This window comes from Hemibagrus wyckioides, linkage group LG25 (genome assembly GCF_019097595.1).
Source record: "Hemibagrus wyckioides isolate EC202008001 linkage group LG25, SWU_Hwy_1.0, whole genome shotgun sequence".
Lineage (NCBI taxonomy): Eukaryota > Metazoa > Chordata > Actinopteri > Siluriformes > Bagridae > Hemibagrus > Hemibagrus wyckioides.
In genome coordinates this window covers 19,282,130-19,297,349 of record NC_080734.1, presented here as the reverse complement: position 1 = coordinate 19,297,349, position 15,220 = coordinate 19,282,130, and the positions used below count along the sequence as shown (strand labels likewise).

The window sequence follows — 15,220 nt, the reverse complement described above, 5'->3', positions numbered from 1 at the left end:
AATTAAGGTTGAGGGCCTTGCTCAGGGACCCAGCAGTGGCAGCTTGATGGACCTGGGATTTGAACTCACAACCTTCTGATCAGTACTCAAACACCTTAACCACTAAACTCTCATCCCTTTTTAGATACCCAGCTTTCTGACTCACCTCTTGCAGGTTGATCTCCACACTGGTCTGCAGAGCTGCCTCCATCTTACAGATCAGCTCTTTACCCTCCAGGAGCTGCTGTTGCAAGGCGCTGAAGTCGTCCCAGTGACCCACCACGTAACGCCCTGTCCTGCAGGCGAACGGACCAGCCAGGACTTCACCCTCATGACACCCTGTGTCTGGGATTAGTACATTTATTTGGGAGAGAAATTACTACAACATTCCTTCATCATACTCTCACATCAACACATCAGACTAATATTTAGAATAATTTAGGATTTGAAGTTCAGGTTAATTAAGATTTAGTGCTTTATGATGAGGAAAGAGTTAAATACTCACGGGTGAGAGAGGACGGAAGCTGAGCAGAGACGGATGATGTGGGATTTAAGAGTCCTGCGTCTCGAACAGGAGGAGAGCGAGGTGAGTCTATAACAATCAAAACAACACTGTGTACAAACACGTGAAAAACACGAGCAGGTTATTCGGCATGGTCATGGTCCGAGTGTGAGCTCAGCCTGCTATGGAATACTTTTTGGAAATCTGTTTCTGTCTCCTCTCACTCATACATTTATTCATTCATGCTTTTAGATCTGAGAAGACTGGGATGGGATTACACTGGGATGGGATCTCAGAGCACCACACACACACCTAGGGGCAATTTAACACAGCCAGTGCACCTATGTGCATGTTTATGTGTGATAGAGGGAACCTGGAGAACCCAGAGGAACTCCACATGGACGTACAGACAATAAGCTGAGCTCAGGATCAAACCCGGGATCTGTGAAGGCTTCCAGCTGAGCCTCTGTACATTACAGAGGCAGTTTGATCATTTTTCTCACCGTGAAAGAGGCGTTTTCTAGCAGAGCAGTGCAGCGGCTCAGGATCAAGTCTGTCACTCGGCTGCTGCTCCAGCATGTGCAGGTGAGAAGGCGGTTCCTGTACTTCTGCTTCTGAAGGTGTAGAGATTGTAGAGAAAGCGTCACAGAACGTTCAGGATCCATGCTGTAGATAATGTGCACAGTGGGTTCTTATGGTTTACCGTCACTGTCGTTCTGGATGGCTCCACGCAGCCTCAGGTGTATCTGTAATTCACCCTGAAGCGCATGCACGAGTCGTCTGCTCTCGCTCAGCTGCTGCTGGAGAACATTAACTTCATGCTGGAGCCTGAAAACACCAACACACCCCCGGTCAGATATCAGCGTGTGTTTGATTATTCTGTAGCGCCGTTCAGCCATACCTGTTAGCATTCTCCTGGCTCATCTGTTTGTCCTGCTTCAGCTGCAGAACTGCCTGCGTCTGCTCTCGCAGCTGTGCTTGCAGCTGCCTGAACTGCCCCGCCCACTTTTCTGCTTCCAGCTCCGCCTGCTTCAGTCTGGTGTGCTCGAATAAGACCGCATCCCTCATCTGCTCCGCCTGTTTCATGCCATCTTCAGAAGAACAGAAACATCTACAGCTCAGACGTTTACGCTAATGTAATCACATTCATTGTCCACTTTATTAGGAACATTCATGCAGTTATCTAACACGCAACAGACAACTAAACAGACAACTACGTGAATGGAGTGTACAGGTGTTCCTAATAAAGTGAAGATGTTTAATCATGTCTCAGTATGAGGGAACTGCTCTCCTGTGGTGTTTGGGATGAGTTGAATCCTGAGTGATGTGTTGTAAGGGCTGCCTGTGATGTGTGCTGTACCTCTGCTGGTCTGCTGGAGCTGACTCTGGAGAGCCTGATTCTCCTCCTTAAGGACTCGAACCTCATTAGACAGCTGACTGACCGAGTCGAGTCCCTGGATGTAGATGTTTGTAGGAGCACCTAATAAGTGATAAACATAAGGGAAAAAAGAGCAAAATATATCATTCCACAAGCCAGAGCTAGTGGTACTGAGGGAAAAACCTCCCTGAGATGATTGTGCTGTCTTTCCAGCTGCCATGCTCATTAATAGTGTCATATAATATATTTAATTTAATTACTGTAGTGTTATTGAAGGATTTCTGTACATTATTATATAGTGATCGATGTAAAGACTCGCATCTATATACATGACTGGGTTAATTATAGAAGCTCTGTATAGATCCAGTGATCACAAATAATATATAGGTCAAGAATGTTCATATAATTATTTATACAATGTTCATATAATTATTTATACAATGTTCATATAATTATTTATACATGTTAATGCACTATATTGCCAAAAGTATTGGGGCACCCCTCCATATCATTGAGTTCAGGTGTTGTTTTTCAGGGGTTGGGCTCGGCCCCTTAGTTCCAGTGAAAGGAACTCAATGTTTCAGCTTCATACCAAGACATTTTGGACAATTTCATGCTCCCAACTTTGTGGGAACAGTTTGGGGATGACCCCTTCCTGTTCCAACATGACTGCACACCAGTGACCAAAGCAAGGTCCATAAAGACATGGATGAGTGAGTTTGGTGTGGAGGAACGTCACAGAGTCCTGACCTCAACCCCATAGAACACCTTTGGGATGAATTAGAGTGGAGACTGTGAGACAGACCTTCTCGTCCAACATCAGTGCCTGACCTCACAAATGCGCTTCTAGAGGAATGGTCAAAAATTCCCATAAACACACTCCTAAACCTTGTGGAAAGCCTTCCCAGAAGAGTTGAAGTTGTTATAGCTGTAAAGGGCGGGACAACTCCATATTACATTCATGTGCATGTAAAGGAAGATGTCCCAGTTTTGGCCTGGCTCACAGTCTCCAAAGGTGTTCTATGGGGTTGAGGTCAGGACTCTGTGAAGTTCCTCCACACCAAACTCGCTCATCCATGTCTTTATGGACCTTGCTTTGGTCACTGGTGTGCAGTCATGTTGGAACAGGAAGGGGTCATCCCCAAACTGTTCCCACAAAGAGAATGAAATTGTCCAAAATGCCTTGGTATGAAGCTGAAACATTAAGAGTTCCTTTCACTGGAACTAAGGGGCCGAGCCCAACCCCTGAAAAACAACACCTGAATTCAATGATCTGGAGGGGTGTCCCAAAACTTATAGTGTATGTATCAATGTGATAAACCACAATTATAGATATGATGTATATCAGTGGTGGACCGTCAGGGCCAGTAAGGCCTTCTCTGCTGGCCTAAACAGCAGTGATCTGAATAATCCTTTGGATTCTTCAAAATAGTTGGTAAGCTTTTTCAAGAACCATTCTGGGTTTTCAGTTTTCCTTTATTCCAGATCCCCGGGGTGGACTGTGGGTTTTTTTTTGCTGCAGTAAAAGGAAACTTGTGAGACTGAATTGTGTTAATTTGTGTTTTTGCTGTATGTAACATCCTGTATGATCCTGTGACACAGCGCACTGTTATACAGTGTTTCTATATTCACTGTGTCTCATTTCGGATGCTGCGTCCTCCGGAGATTGCAGTTTGCTGCATTCGTCATCAAGAATGTCTTTTTTGAGAAAATTAACCATAATATAATGGACTATTCCTTGTTAGGTGTGAAATACTGTAGACTAATTTCTTTTTTACTTTGTTATTTAACGGGTGATTAGTATCTATTGACGTGGCGTCATGATGATGCTATAGAGGTGGATTAATTCAGGAAGGACACCAGTGAAGGCCTAGGTGTGAAATGCACGGCCCGCTACTGATGAATATATAAGGAATTAAATCCACACTGTTGATCATTTCTCCAGTGGACAGGAAGAGACAGCGTGGGAGTTTCAGTGTCTGACCTCCGTCTTGTATCCTGGAGCCGAGTCTCTGTGCCAGCTGCTGTCTCAGACGTTCGTTGGTCTGGATGGAATCTTCAAGACGTTGATGGAGACTGCGAATCTCCCTCAGGTGCTCCTCCATCAAGTCTGTCCCTGTGACACAGCATGGAAAGCAAGAACATCACGGATACGATTAAAAAAAAAACTGCACACACACACACACACACACACACACACACTGGTGTATTATATATATATTTATCATACGCAGATTTCTGAGAATGTCAGTACCTGTGTGACGTGCACCGGACTGATAACCCGATGAGCTCGAGGAAACATCGTTATAAGCGTGCTCTCTCTTATGCTGCGCTCCATAGAAGATATTAGGGCTAGCATGAAGGCTAGCAAAAGGAGACTGCTGAAAGACATGCTGGGACCGTAGGTGAAAGTCCGGCGGCTGGAAGACACCTGGTTGGGGTTTGACCTGAGCGCTGCTAAAACCTGGAGAAACAGAACAAATATGTTGGCATGTGTTAAGCGACAGATATTTAAAGAAAGCGTTTGTAATGGTTTAGAAAGACGCTGTGACACAGGACTAATCACCGACACCACATTATTCATTAACTGATCAGACGTGTCAATCAGAGATCTTGCTTAATCATATTAGTCTTAAAGGGTAAGTAATAGTGAAGAAAAAAGAAAACAAAACAGATTAGTGAGATTTATTTTTTCTTTGCATTTGGGACCCTAAATCAGATATGATGAATTTCTACACATTTCCCGATGTACATGTTACATAAGACTGCTGTAAGATTTAAACATTTCATTCTGTTCATTAGGAAAGGTTACAAAAGTGTGACATAAGAGATCCAAAAAGGATCTTGTCTTGCTGTCATCGTGATTGTTGTCATGAACCAAAGGCTTAAAGTAAAAACTCTGAGCTTACATTCAAAAAGATGGAGAAAATCAACACAAAACTGAGGTCAAGACTGTAGGTCTGTGTCAGGAACAGCTGGACAGTTCACTGCCACACCTGGAGAAGCCTGCTTCTTTGTGTGTATTTCGTGCCATGCCTTCCCCATTGTATAATTCCCGCGGTGTCACCTGTTCCCCATTAGTCTTAATGTTGTGCTCTATAAATACCTGCCCATGTCGGTCATTGTTCTGTGTTTAATGTTCTATGTTCTGGTTAGAGTCATGTCCAAGTTCATGCTCAGGTTCTGCCATGTTCTGTGTTCAGGGTTTTGTTTATGTTTCAGTTTCAGTTAGTGCCATGTCATGTCTTCATGATTAGGTTAGTCTTCCCCATGTCTTTTGTCTACGTGAATAAAGCAGTGCTTTTTGAATCCCGTGAATGGGTCTGTTTCCACGGCGTGCAGGCGCACGTGCCAGCACGGAGGTCCGGGTTCGGGCCCCGCACGGGGCGGGGGCGACCGGACGTGACCATCTGAAGGCTGCATCAGAGGGTTTTAATATATTTAAAAACTTTCCTGAATAATGGTCTAGAAGTTTCTCCACTTGCTAATTCAATAGTGATATACTCAGGAAAGTAACATGATAAATTTAAACCTGGCCTGGCTGAATGGGAAAATGTGCAAAATATCAGCACAAAAAACCTCTCTTTCATATTTCCACTATTCATTTCTAAAATAAATAAATAAAATGTTTCTCTCGTGAGTTTCTCTTCTATTCAAGACCATAGAATCATTACACACAATGCAAAACCAGTTCATCAAACGTGCCATGCTGACTTGTTAAAGCAATTAATAAAATTAACATGGAAATAAATAGCTTCTTTCCTGGATTGTTGTTGAACTTCCTAGAAGGGAAGCTGCTTGAATGTTAGACATGAGTGTGTGAGTGGAGGAGAGAGATCATTCCTGTGCAACAATAGTGGCATTATCTTTATAGTGCAGGCTGGTCTATGTTAATGACTCACACACACACACACACACACACACACACACACACACACACACACATAGACAGATGCTCACTGTTTGCTAACTGCCTCTGCAGCCTCTGCAGCTCCTGGTGCACCTCAGCCAGAGAAAAGCCCCCTGTGGTGCTAGAGCGGTGTCTCAGGTGCTGTGTGTGGGGGTCAAATGGCGGAAAAGCCATCTGAGCAGAAAGGCATTGGGGGTTCTGGGGTAAGGGGGCAGAACTGAGCTCTGTGGAAAAGGAGGGGGCCGAGAACGTACTGGTCAAACTTCTCTATCATAGGAAAATACGAGCTTCAGGATTTTCCCAGAGAACTGAATTTCTTTCTCTTGTGTCCTACCTGTCTGTATTTGTCCATCTGTGAGCCTGGGAGGGGAGCAGTGCATGCTGGGACAGGTGCTGGAGGACTGGTGGCTGCGTGGAGAAGCGACGGATGGAGGGTTGGATGGATACGGGTGTGACGGCGCAGGAGGAAGAGAGTCTGTAAAGAAGAAGGTGAGGGTGAGATGAGATGACGACCGCTGTAACTACTGTTTACTGAACACGCAGGGTTTCTGTGACTGGATAAATCACGTGATGTGAGGATGAAGCGCTGTCCAGTTTCTGACCGGGTTTCTGTTGCTAAGCAACGAGTCGTAACATTCTAATACCACGTCGTTACACACTGCTGATCCTGCTTCAGAGCAGAGTTTCAGACAATGCTATACAAATACCGCTTCCAAATCACGTGTGTGAAACGTTCCTCTACCTGGGATTAGAATCAGGGATTAGTCATGGACTGCTGGACAATTCCCTGCCAGAACACTAGAGGGCAGTGTGGCAGGGATTATTTTATGATATGTTCCCATGTGCTTCTGTTTGCGTTATGTTCGCACATGTGCTTGCCCTGCCCAAACCTTCCTACCTTTTTCTGCACTTACCTTCCCTATATATACCTGCTGTCTTGTGTTAAGTTGCCTTTATCTGTCACATATACATGACTGCACAGTGAAATTCTTTCTTCACATATCCCATCCTTGGAGGTTGGGGTCAGAGCACAGGGTCAGCCATGATGCAGCGCCCCTGGAGCAGGGTAGGTTAGGGGCAATGATCAAGGGCCTAACGGTGGCAGCTTGGCAGTGCTGGGGCTTGAACCCTGATCTTACGGTCAATGACCCAAAGCCTTAACCACTTGAGCCACCACCGCTCAGAGTCCTTGACTTTTGTTACCTGTTTTGCCTCCTAGTTCCTGCTGTTTGTTATCTTGTACTTAGTTGCCTAGTTTTCCCTAGTGTTTCCATGTGTCTGTAGTTTTGTTATTTTATTAATAAATCCTCAGTTTATCATCCGCAATTAATCATCAGCGCGCCTTGTGTTTCTCTCACACACAGTTCATACAGTTTAATGTGTGTGTGAACGGCGTACCATCAGCTACATCCTCTTGGCCGAACTCACTGACGGTGTCCAGCTCTGAGCACAAGTCCAGGTCTTCATTAGTGGAACCCTGTTCATCCACGACGAAGGACGCACGCTCCAACTGGTCAGCATCTCCTGAGAGCGAGGGGCTGCTGGTGGGCGGAGCTACACCATGCTGCTGCTGGAGTTGAAAGCGCAGCGACTCGATGAGCTTATCTTTCTGCTGGAGCTCTTTACTTAACCTGTGGAGCAGAACACAGCCAGTACAAAGCCAGAGCCATTAGTACAAATGAATCCGTCAGCGCTTTTGCAATACAGCTTTGCACAACCGTTTATAAACCACACATTTCCAGAAGTCATCAGTGAAAGAGATTAGGGTTTTGTCTGCATTAAAAACTTTTTTAGAAAAAAAACCCCAAAAAATCTATTTAATTCATTGTGGCTTTCATGGAAAGCTATTTAATAAATTAAAAATGATTTCTTTTCCCTCACATCCTTCCATTAAATCGTGCTTAATCGCTACACAGATGATAACTCTCGGGTAATGAAACAAAAGTACTTAGCTGTGGCTGTTTTGAATGAAATGAAATGTGACGAAGCTAAATGACTCAAAATAATGTCTGCTTTCCTTTAGCATTGTTCTGGACCGCGAGCTCATTGAGAGCTGGAGTCGGGAGCACTCATTGTGCTGTGATTAAAAGGCTTGCTTCAGTCTGAAGTGAAGGCAGGCAGATATCTATCTATATTTAAATACACACACACACACACACACACACACACTTTTCCTGACTCTTTTTAGCTGAAGCACATCACAGTTAAACACTTTCACACAAAAAAATAAAAGAAAGAAAAAAGATTTCCAATCCAAAAATCTATTTCTTTTCCATATGCAGTCTAATCTTCAGTCTGATATCTGATAAGTGACACTGTCCTGGATATCTGGTTCCATCGATATTATTACTTCATAGAAACATTTTTAATTCGTTATAATGAACAACCCTAAAGACTGTGATATTTGACCCGCTCTCAGTCTGTGACCCGTTTTCTATAGACATGATTATGTGATGTTAAAATCCGCTTGTTATCCAGTGCAGCTTTTGGTACACAGGAGACAGATGGCTGCTGACCTGCACAGATCAGTTTAATGCATCAGAAAATTAAAATCATTAAAATAAGGGTAAGGAAGAGGAAGAGGAAGAGGTTATTAGGTTTTTCTGGGGAAGACATGGTGGCACTACAGCTATGGTCTGTAATGTTGTTGTCTGGTGTTTTTATGAATTTTAGACAGGTCTCAAGAAGATATGACTGAAGGAAATTTGGAGGAGGATCAGTTAAATGTAGGCATGTTTTGCATTTATAGCATGTTTATAGCATGTTTTGCATTTATAGCATGTTATTGTGACTTTTGAACAGTAGGTGGCGCCAGCAAGCTATTTTATTGCATTAGAAGAAAGTACTTTCAAAATTTGACCCACTGGTGGTGCTAGAGCTTCAGAAGCACTTGGCCCAAGTTTGGTCATAATGTTCTGTAGACCCTCAACAATCAGTGTGCCAAATTTCACAAGGTTCTTTGGGCTGCCATAGACACCCGAGGCAGAAGAAGTGGACGAAGAAGACAAAAACAGAAAATAATAATAATAATAATAATAATAATAATAAGGTGTCTATACACATCATCAGTGCTTGGACCCCTGTGAGGGGTGCCAATAATTTTAAGTATCACACTATTTGAGTAAACGTCATATTGGCACAAAGGGTGCCAATAATTCTGGAGCTGACTGTACACAAACTCCTCCACTCACTCACACCCTACTCTCGTCTCAGAACTTTCTATGATGAAATGCATGGTCTTACTTCTGGATGTGGAGCTGCAGCGCTCTCCTCTCCCTCTCCACCTGCCCCCTGAGCAGCACCAGCTCTCGCTCCTGCACCCGACTCTCCCACAGAGAGAAGGAGAAGAGCGAGTTGCGGTACAGAGCGCTGCTCTTAGACAGCATGGATCTCCAGAGCGGAGCCATGGCGCCTCGGCCCGTGTGTCTTCCCGCGTGTCCTTGTGTCTGAGATACAGAGTGACCATCTCTTCCTGTCCCGGGCTGCACGGACTCGACCATCACACGGCCAGAACAGGAAGCGTGGTGTGGGGCTGTGTGACGCTGATTAGCTGCTGATTAACTTAACAACAAGCGGCGAATGAGCTTCCCTTCCTCTCTTTTGTTCTCAGACGAGATTGCGGACAATGAAGTTTATGCTTCATGTGCAGCCAAGATACGATCTACAGTACTTGTTTTTCTGCTTATACTCCAGTCCTGAAGGTTCAGATGATCGTTGATCCTTTAGCTTGAAAGTCTTCAAAGAGGAAGATGTTCCTTAAAACACTTGAACACATGAACTCTCAGACTTATCGTGTGTGTGTGTGTGTGTGAGTGTGTCCATGTGTCTAAAGGCCAGAACAGAAGCAGAAATCCAAACAAGAAGCTTTTCATGAAGTCTGCTAAATAAAACGATTCCAGCCTCGTTGATCCCTTCAGTAGTGACAGCTGGACTTCTGGAAAAAGTGTGTGATTCTTCTGGACAAAATAAAACCAAGCAGAAGGACAACATCCACTTGCTCTCTAGAATAATCCTGATGCTCTGTATTCACTCCTCCTGCCATCCGGTTGCTCTCTTCTTTGCTTGCTCGCTCTCTCTCTCTCTCTCTCTTTCTCTCTCTCTCTGTACTTTAGCTGACTCTGACCTATTTCACTCTCTCATGAGGTTTAATAATCTAACCTGATTAGTGCTTAAGTCAACAGACTGTCCTAATCCCAGCAGTGCGAGTGGAACAGCAAACGTCTGACAGCATGGTCTCATGAGGGCGAGACACGAAGACACAAAAGCACCACACACACACACACACACAAAAAAAAAAAAGGACATCAAACCAATGCAAATAACAAGACTCCACATAAATGAATGACCTGGCACTAAAATACTGTGACGTCCAGCCACACAGCTGGCCTCACCATCTGTCCTGTAATGCTTCTGTAATGATCTCTCTGTCCGGCTCGACGTCTAACAGCTCAAATTTCTCAAAGCTTAACCTTTTTTCCCCCATCTTCATCTAGAACCAGTATCAAGTCAGATAGATAAGCAGGCAGACTGCAAGTTCAACCTGAAGGCCTCAGAGAAAAAGAAGCACAAGCTGAGGAGTTTCCCTGCCAACGGTTCTCCATGAACCATCTTCAGAAATAGAAATTCGTCTCTTGGTGTGCCACAGAGCAAATGAGAGCAGCAGACACCAGTATATCAACAATCCCATGTCAGAATGATGACGCAGAACCACCCCAGGCAGTAGATATCACCCCCCCACACACACACACACACACACAAAGTGATGTTTTGATGATTATGAAGGAGTTCAACAATCTGGGTCATGACTCTATAGAGTCAGTAAAAGCAGGAGCATCATTAATGCACAGCACTGACACGATCGTCTCATTCATTCCTTTACTCTACGCCTCCTTCGCTATCTCTCTACTTCACACACCCACACCGACACACAACGCTGCCTTGTTTTCAACCAACACACACACACACACACACAACATAAGCAAGTCTACACAGCTCGCTGCCTCCTATGTGTCCACGCCATACACAGACTCCTGGTCAAGCAGAGGTCATCTGCTCCGCGGTTCTGACGCTGCTGCCACAAGAATTAGCCGATAAAAAAATAACACAATCCCGAGCTGCACTGGTGGTGACATTACAGAGATTCATATTCATCAAATCACACTGACAGACAAAGATAAATGAGGTGCATGAAAGGAGCAGGGGGGGGAAAGAGACCAGAAAACAGTAGCCAGGATTTCTCAAGTCTATAATGTTAGTGTAGTGATAAGGTCCTGATGATTAAATGTAATATACTGAACCCAATTCTTTTCTCCCCCTTTGCTCAGTAAAACAGCTGACTAAATATTTGAGGAGAGATTTTTCTGGTTAAATATTGACTCATTTCTCTATGAAGGGTAAAAGATCTCTTTAAATCTACAGTCCAGTTCTGCTGAAATTCCGATCGAGCACCACGAGTTCATCTTCTCTTATTGATCCGGTACACAGCCCTGTACACTGTGTGTGTGTGTGTGTGTGCAGTAAAGATAGATTGAAAGAGTGTTACAGTCTGACCAGACGAGTCAATACAGCGTGCCTTCAGGCTCTGTCATCTTTCCACTAAGCATCAGGACCTCTGACATATACGCAGACATTACACAAAGACGCAGTGACAAGCTGCTGATCGGACTGTCTCTGCTGCTGAGATTAGATTTATTATGTTAGATTCAGTATTCAAGATTAATGGGCAGTGATGGCTCAAGTGGTTAAGGCTCTGGGTTGTTGACCGGAAGATCGGGGTTTGAGCCCCAGCATTGCCAAGCTGCCATCGTTGGGCCCTTGAGCAAGGCCCCTAACCCACCCTGCTCCAGGGGCGCTGCATCATGGCTGACCCTGCGCTCTGACCTCCAGGGACGGGATATGTGAAGAAAGAATTTCCCTACAACAGCAGCATGGCTCTGAGAGTCATCTTAATGCTATGACAGATATGATAATAAATGTCTACTAATGAGTTTGTGTAGCTGTGTGTGTGTGTGTAGTTGTAGAACTCACCGGATGGCGAGAAGTTCATGACCTGTCCTGTCATCAGCTACTTCACTATAATCTCCTGTAATAGAAAAGGAACAGCTTTATTCTACACAACAGTGTGTGGTAATGTGATTGTGTGTGTGTGAGAGACTGTGGTGGGTGGGTGTGTGTGTGACTGTGCATATGTGTGTGTCACTGTGGTGTGTGTGTAACTGTGTATATGTGATTCTGTGCAAGATTGTACTGTGGTGTGTGTATGTGTGTGCATGTGTATATGTGTGTCACTGCGGTATGTGTGTGTGCTACTGTGGTGTGTGTACCACTGCGGAGTGTCTGTGTGTGTCAGTATGGTGTGTGTGTGTCAGTATGGAGTGTGTGTGTGTGTGCGCACTGACGGGTGCTGATCTTGGCTGCGACTCTGTGTGCCAGTGCTGAGCTCTGAGCGAGTTGATCTCTGAAGCTCTGGCCCATGTAGTAATCGATGTCATTGTCCCTCAGCAGCTCCTCGAAGGACTTGGTGGTATCTCCCAGGTGTTGTGTGAGGATGTGACACACACTCTGGCCCTCACGCATTCGCTGCCTCAGGTGAGAGAGCTCCCGAGCTTGAGCCTGGATCAGTGTGTCAAACTTCCTACAACACACACAGGAAGAATATCAAGCCTATTAGATTGAATAAATAAAAAATTAAAAAATAAATTAACAATAAATAAATTAATTATTACCTTCAGTGAATTAAGTGAATCAGTTTTCAATGCAGTGACACAGAACACAATTAATTATTTAATTATCAATTTAATGACTCACTTCTTTATCAGCTGACTCACTTCTCTATATAGTGACTCACTTTTCAACTGAGTGACTCAGTTCTCTGTTTATTGATTAAGTTCTCGATTTAGTGACTCATTCTTTAATTACTGACTCAGTGACTCAGTTCTTAATTCAGAGATTCGATTCTCAGTTGAGTTACTCTGTTCTTAAATCAGTATTTAAGTGTTCAGTCAATGTGATTCATTGCTGATTCAATTTAGTGAGTCAGTTCCTAATTAATGACTCATTGATTCAGTTCTCAAGCACCTTGATAAAAGCCCCAATTCTGCTTCTCCTTTAATGCTGCTAGATAGTCAGATATTCCTACAGCTCCTTTAATGCTGCTAGATAGTCAGATATTCCTACAGCTCCTTTAATGCTGCTACTCAGATATACCTACAGCTCCTTTAATGCTGCTAGATAGTCAGATATACCTACAGCTCCTTTAATGCTGCTAGATAGTCAGATATACCTACAGCTCCTTTAATGCTGCTACTCAGATATACCTACAGCTCCTTTAATGCTGCTAGATAGTCAGATATACCTACAGCTCCTTTAATGCTGCTACTCAGATATACCTACAGCTCCTTTAATGCTGCTACTCAGATATACCTACAGCTCCTTTAATGCTGCTACTCAGATATACCTACAGCTCCTTTAATGCTGCTAGATAGTCAGATATTCCTACAGCTCCTTTAATGCTGCTACTCAGATATACCTACAGCTCCTTTAATGCTGCTACTCAGATATACCTACAGCTCCTTTAATGCTGCTAGATAGTCAGATATACCTACAGCTCCTTTAATGCTGCTAGATAGTCAGATATACCTACAGCTCCTTTAATGCTGCTAGATAGTCAGATATACCTACAGCTCCTTTAATGCTGCTACTCAGATATACCTACAGCTCCTTTAATGCTGCTACTCAGATATTCCTACAGCTCCTTTAATGCTGCTACTCAGATATTCCTACAGCTCCTTTAATGCTGCTACTCAGATATACCTACAGCTCCTTTAATGCTGCTACTCAGATATACCTACAGCTCCTTTAATGCTGCTACTCAGATATACCTACAGCTCCTTTAATGCTGCTACTCAGATATACCTACAGCTCCTTTAATGCTGCTACTCAGATATACCTACAGCTCCTTTAATGCTGCTACTCAGATATTCCTACAGCTCCTTTAATGCTGCTACTCAGATATACCTACAGCTCCTTTAATGCTGCTACTCAGATATACCTACAGCTCCTTTAATGCTGCTACTCAGATATACCTACAGCTCCTTTAATGCTGCTACTCAGATATACCTACAGCTCCTTTAATGCTGTTAGTCAGATATTCCTACAGCTCCTTTAATGCTGCTACTCAGATATACCTACAGCTCCTTTAATGCTGCTACTCAGATATACCTACAGCTCCTTTAATGCTGCTACTCAGATATACCTACAGCTCCTTTAATGCTGTTAGTCAGATATTCCTACAGCTTGATGATTAAAACACTCTGTAAAGATATAACAATAAACCTGAACCATTTTAAAACGGGTGTATAAACTTTTTATAGTCACTGGAGTCCTTCCTCTGTGGCAAAATCAATGTAAAAAAATTTTTTTTGCAACAGCTGATTGGTGACATCTTGTGTAATAGAACTGCTACTACAACCCACTTACAATGGAATATTTGTTTATTATTATTCAATTTATTGTAATTTAATGAGTTAGATTTTATCATTGGATGGTTAAATATAGCAGAGATAATACCAGAGGCATGTAGAAACACTGTGATAGATAAATAATGTGTTGTGACCTCGTTTAAAAACATTTTTTTCTGACTTGAAATCTTTCTTATGAACAAACGTGTAAAAAAAAGCTTTCAAATTCCCAGGAAAGCTTTGTATATTTAATATTCACACCCAAGCACATCATCATCTGTTCACACACTCACCCAGTCCTAGTAGTGCTCTTTGCCTCCTCTTCCTCCTTCTCGGCTTGACCTTTGCCCTTCCTGAGCTGTTCCTCCAGAGACGACACCCGAGTCACCAGTTCCCTCAGCTCCCTGTCATTCTGGTTCGGCTTTCGGGGGGTGGAGTTTGGAGTGGCGTCCTGAAGGCGAGACTGCAGGCTGAGCACCAGGGCCTGTGAGCGAGAAAGCTGTATCTGCAGATCCTCCACCTTCTGCTGCAGAGACGGAGCATCACCTCCTGCTCTGCTCCCAGCTCCCAGACCAGACCACCACTGGGACGCGCCGTCTCGACACGACAGTGATGTGCACAGCTCGAGATCATCGAATTCTGTACAGGGATGGAGGAAGTGATGTCAGAAGCCTGTGTCTAGTCTAGATACATCAGAAAATCTCTAAAGTGAGTTGATTCCTAATACATTCCTATGTCACGTATTTAGAGTTGTATAAAAGTCATTGATTAGGTTCATGCGCCCCCTAGTGTCATCACATAGCAATGACACACACACACACACACACACACACACACCTCTAACACAACAGTGAATTTCATTTTACATAAACACTAAGTCATTTTGGAATTATGTAAATGCGGATATGGTTCCTTTGATATATTCTGTTCATCAGAGAACTCACCTAGACCCATAACACCACCTCACTAGGTATGAAATCCCAGCATCAAAC

The 15,220-nt window shown here is 43.7% G+C and overlaps 1 protein-coding gene across 5 annotated transcripts in view; it reads right to left on the bottom strand.

The window, feature by feature from the left end:
- Positions 1 to 15,220, bottom strand: part of pde4dip (phosphodiesterase 4D interacting protein) — an 80,162-nt gene that overhangs the window by 5,260 nt on the left and 59,682 nt on the right. For 3 of the 5 annotated variants that reach the window (XM_058379454.1, XM_058379450.1, XM_058379453.1), the window contains 14 exons: positions 14,522 to 14,867; positions 12,168 to 12,403; positions 11,797 to 11,851; positions 7,168 to 7,400; positions 6,104 to 6,244; positions 5,820 to 5,993; positions 4,114 to 4,323; positions 3,844 to 3,975; positions 1,842 to 1,961; positions 1,383 to 1,572; positions 1,185 to 1,309; positions 985 to 1,095; positions 485 to 571; positions 146 to 324 (listed from right to left, as the gene is read on the bottom strand). In XM_058379454.1, the coding sequence (XP_058235437.1) occupies positions 146 to 324; positions 485 to 571; positions 985 to 1,095; positions 1,185 to 1,309; positions 1,383 to 1,572; positions 1,842 to 1,961; positions 3,844 to 3,975; positions 4,114 to 4,323; positions 5,820 to 5,993; positions 6,104 to 6,244; positions 7,168 to 7,400; positions 11,797 to 11,851; positions 12,168 to 12,403; positions 14,522 to 14,867 (2,339 nt within the window). The remainder of the gene's footprint in view (positions 1 to 145; positions 325 to 484; positions 572 to 984; positions 1,096 to 1,184; positions 1,310 to 1,382; positions 1,573 to 1,841; positions 1,962 to 3,843; positions 3,976 to 4,113; positions 4,324 to 5,819; positions 5,994 to 6,103; positions 6,245 to 7,167; positions 7,401 to 11,796; positions 11,852 to 12,167; positions 12,404 to 14,521; positions 14,868 to 15,220) is intronic. The other 2 variants (XM_058379451.1, XM_058379452.1) reach the window with 2 other exon arrangements.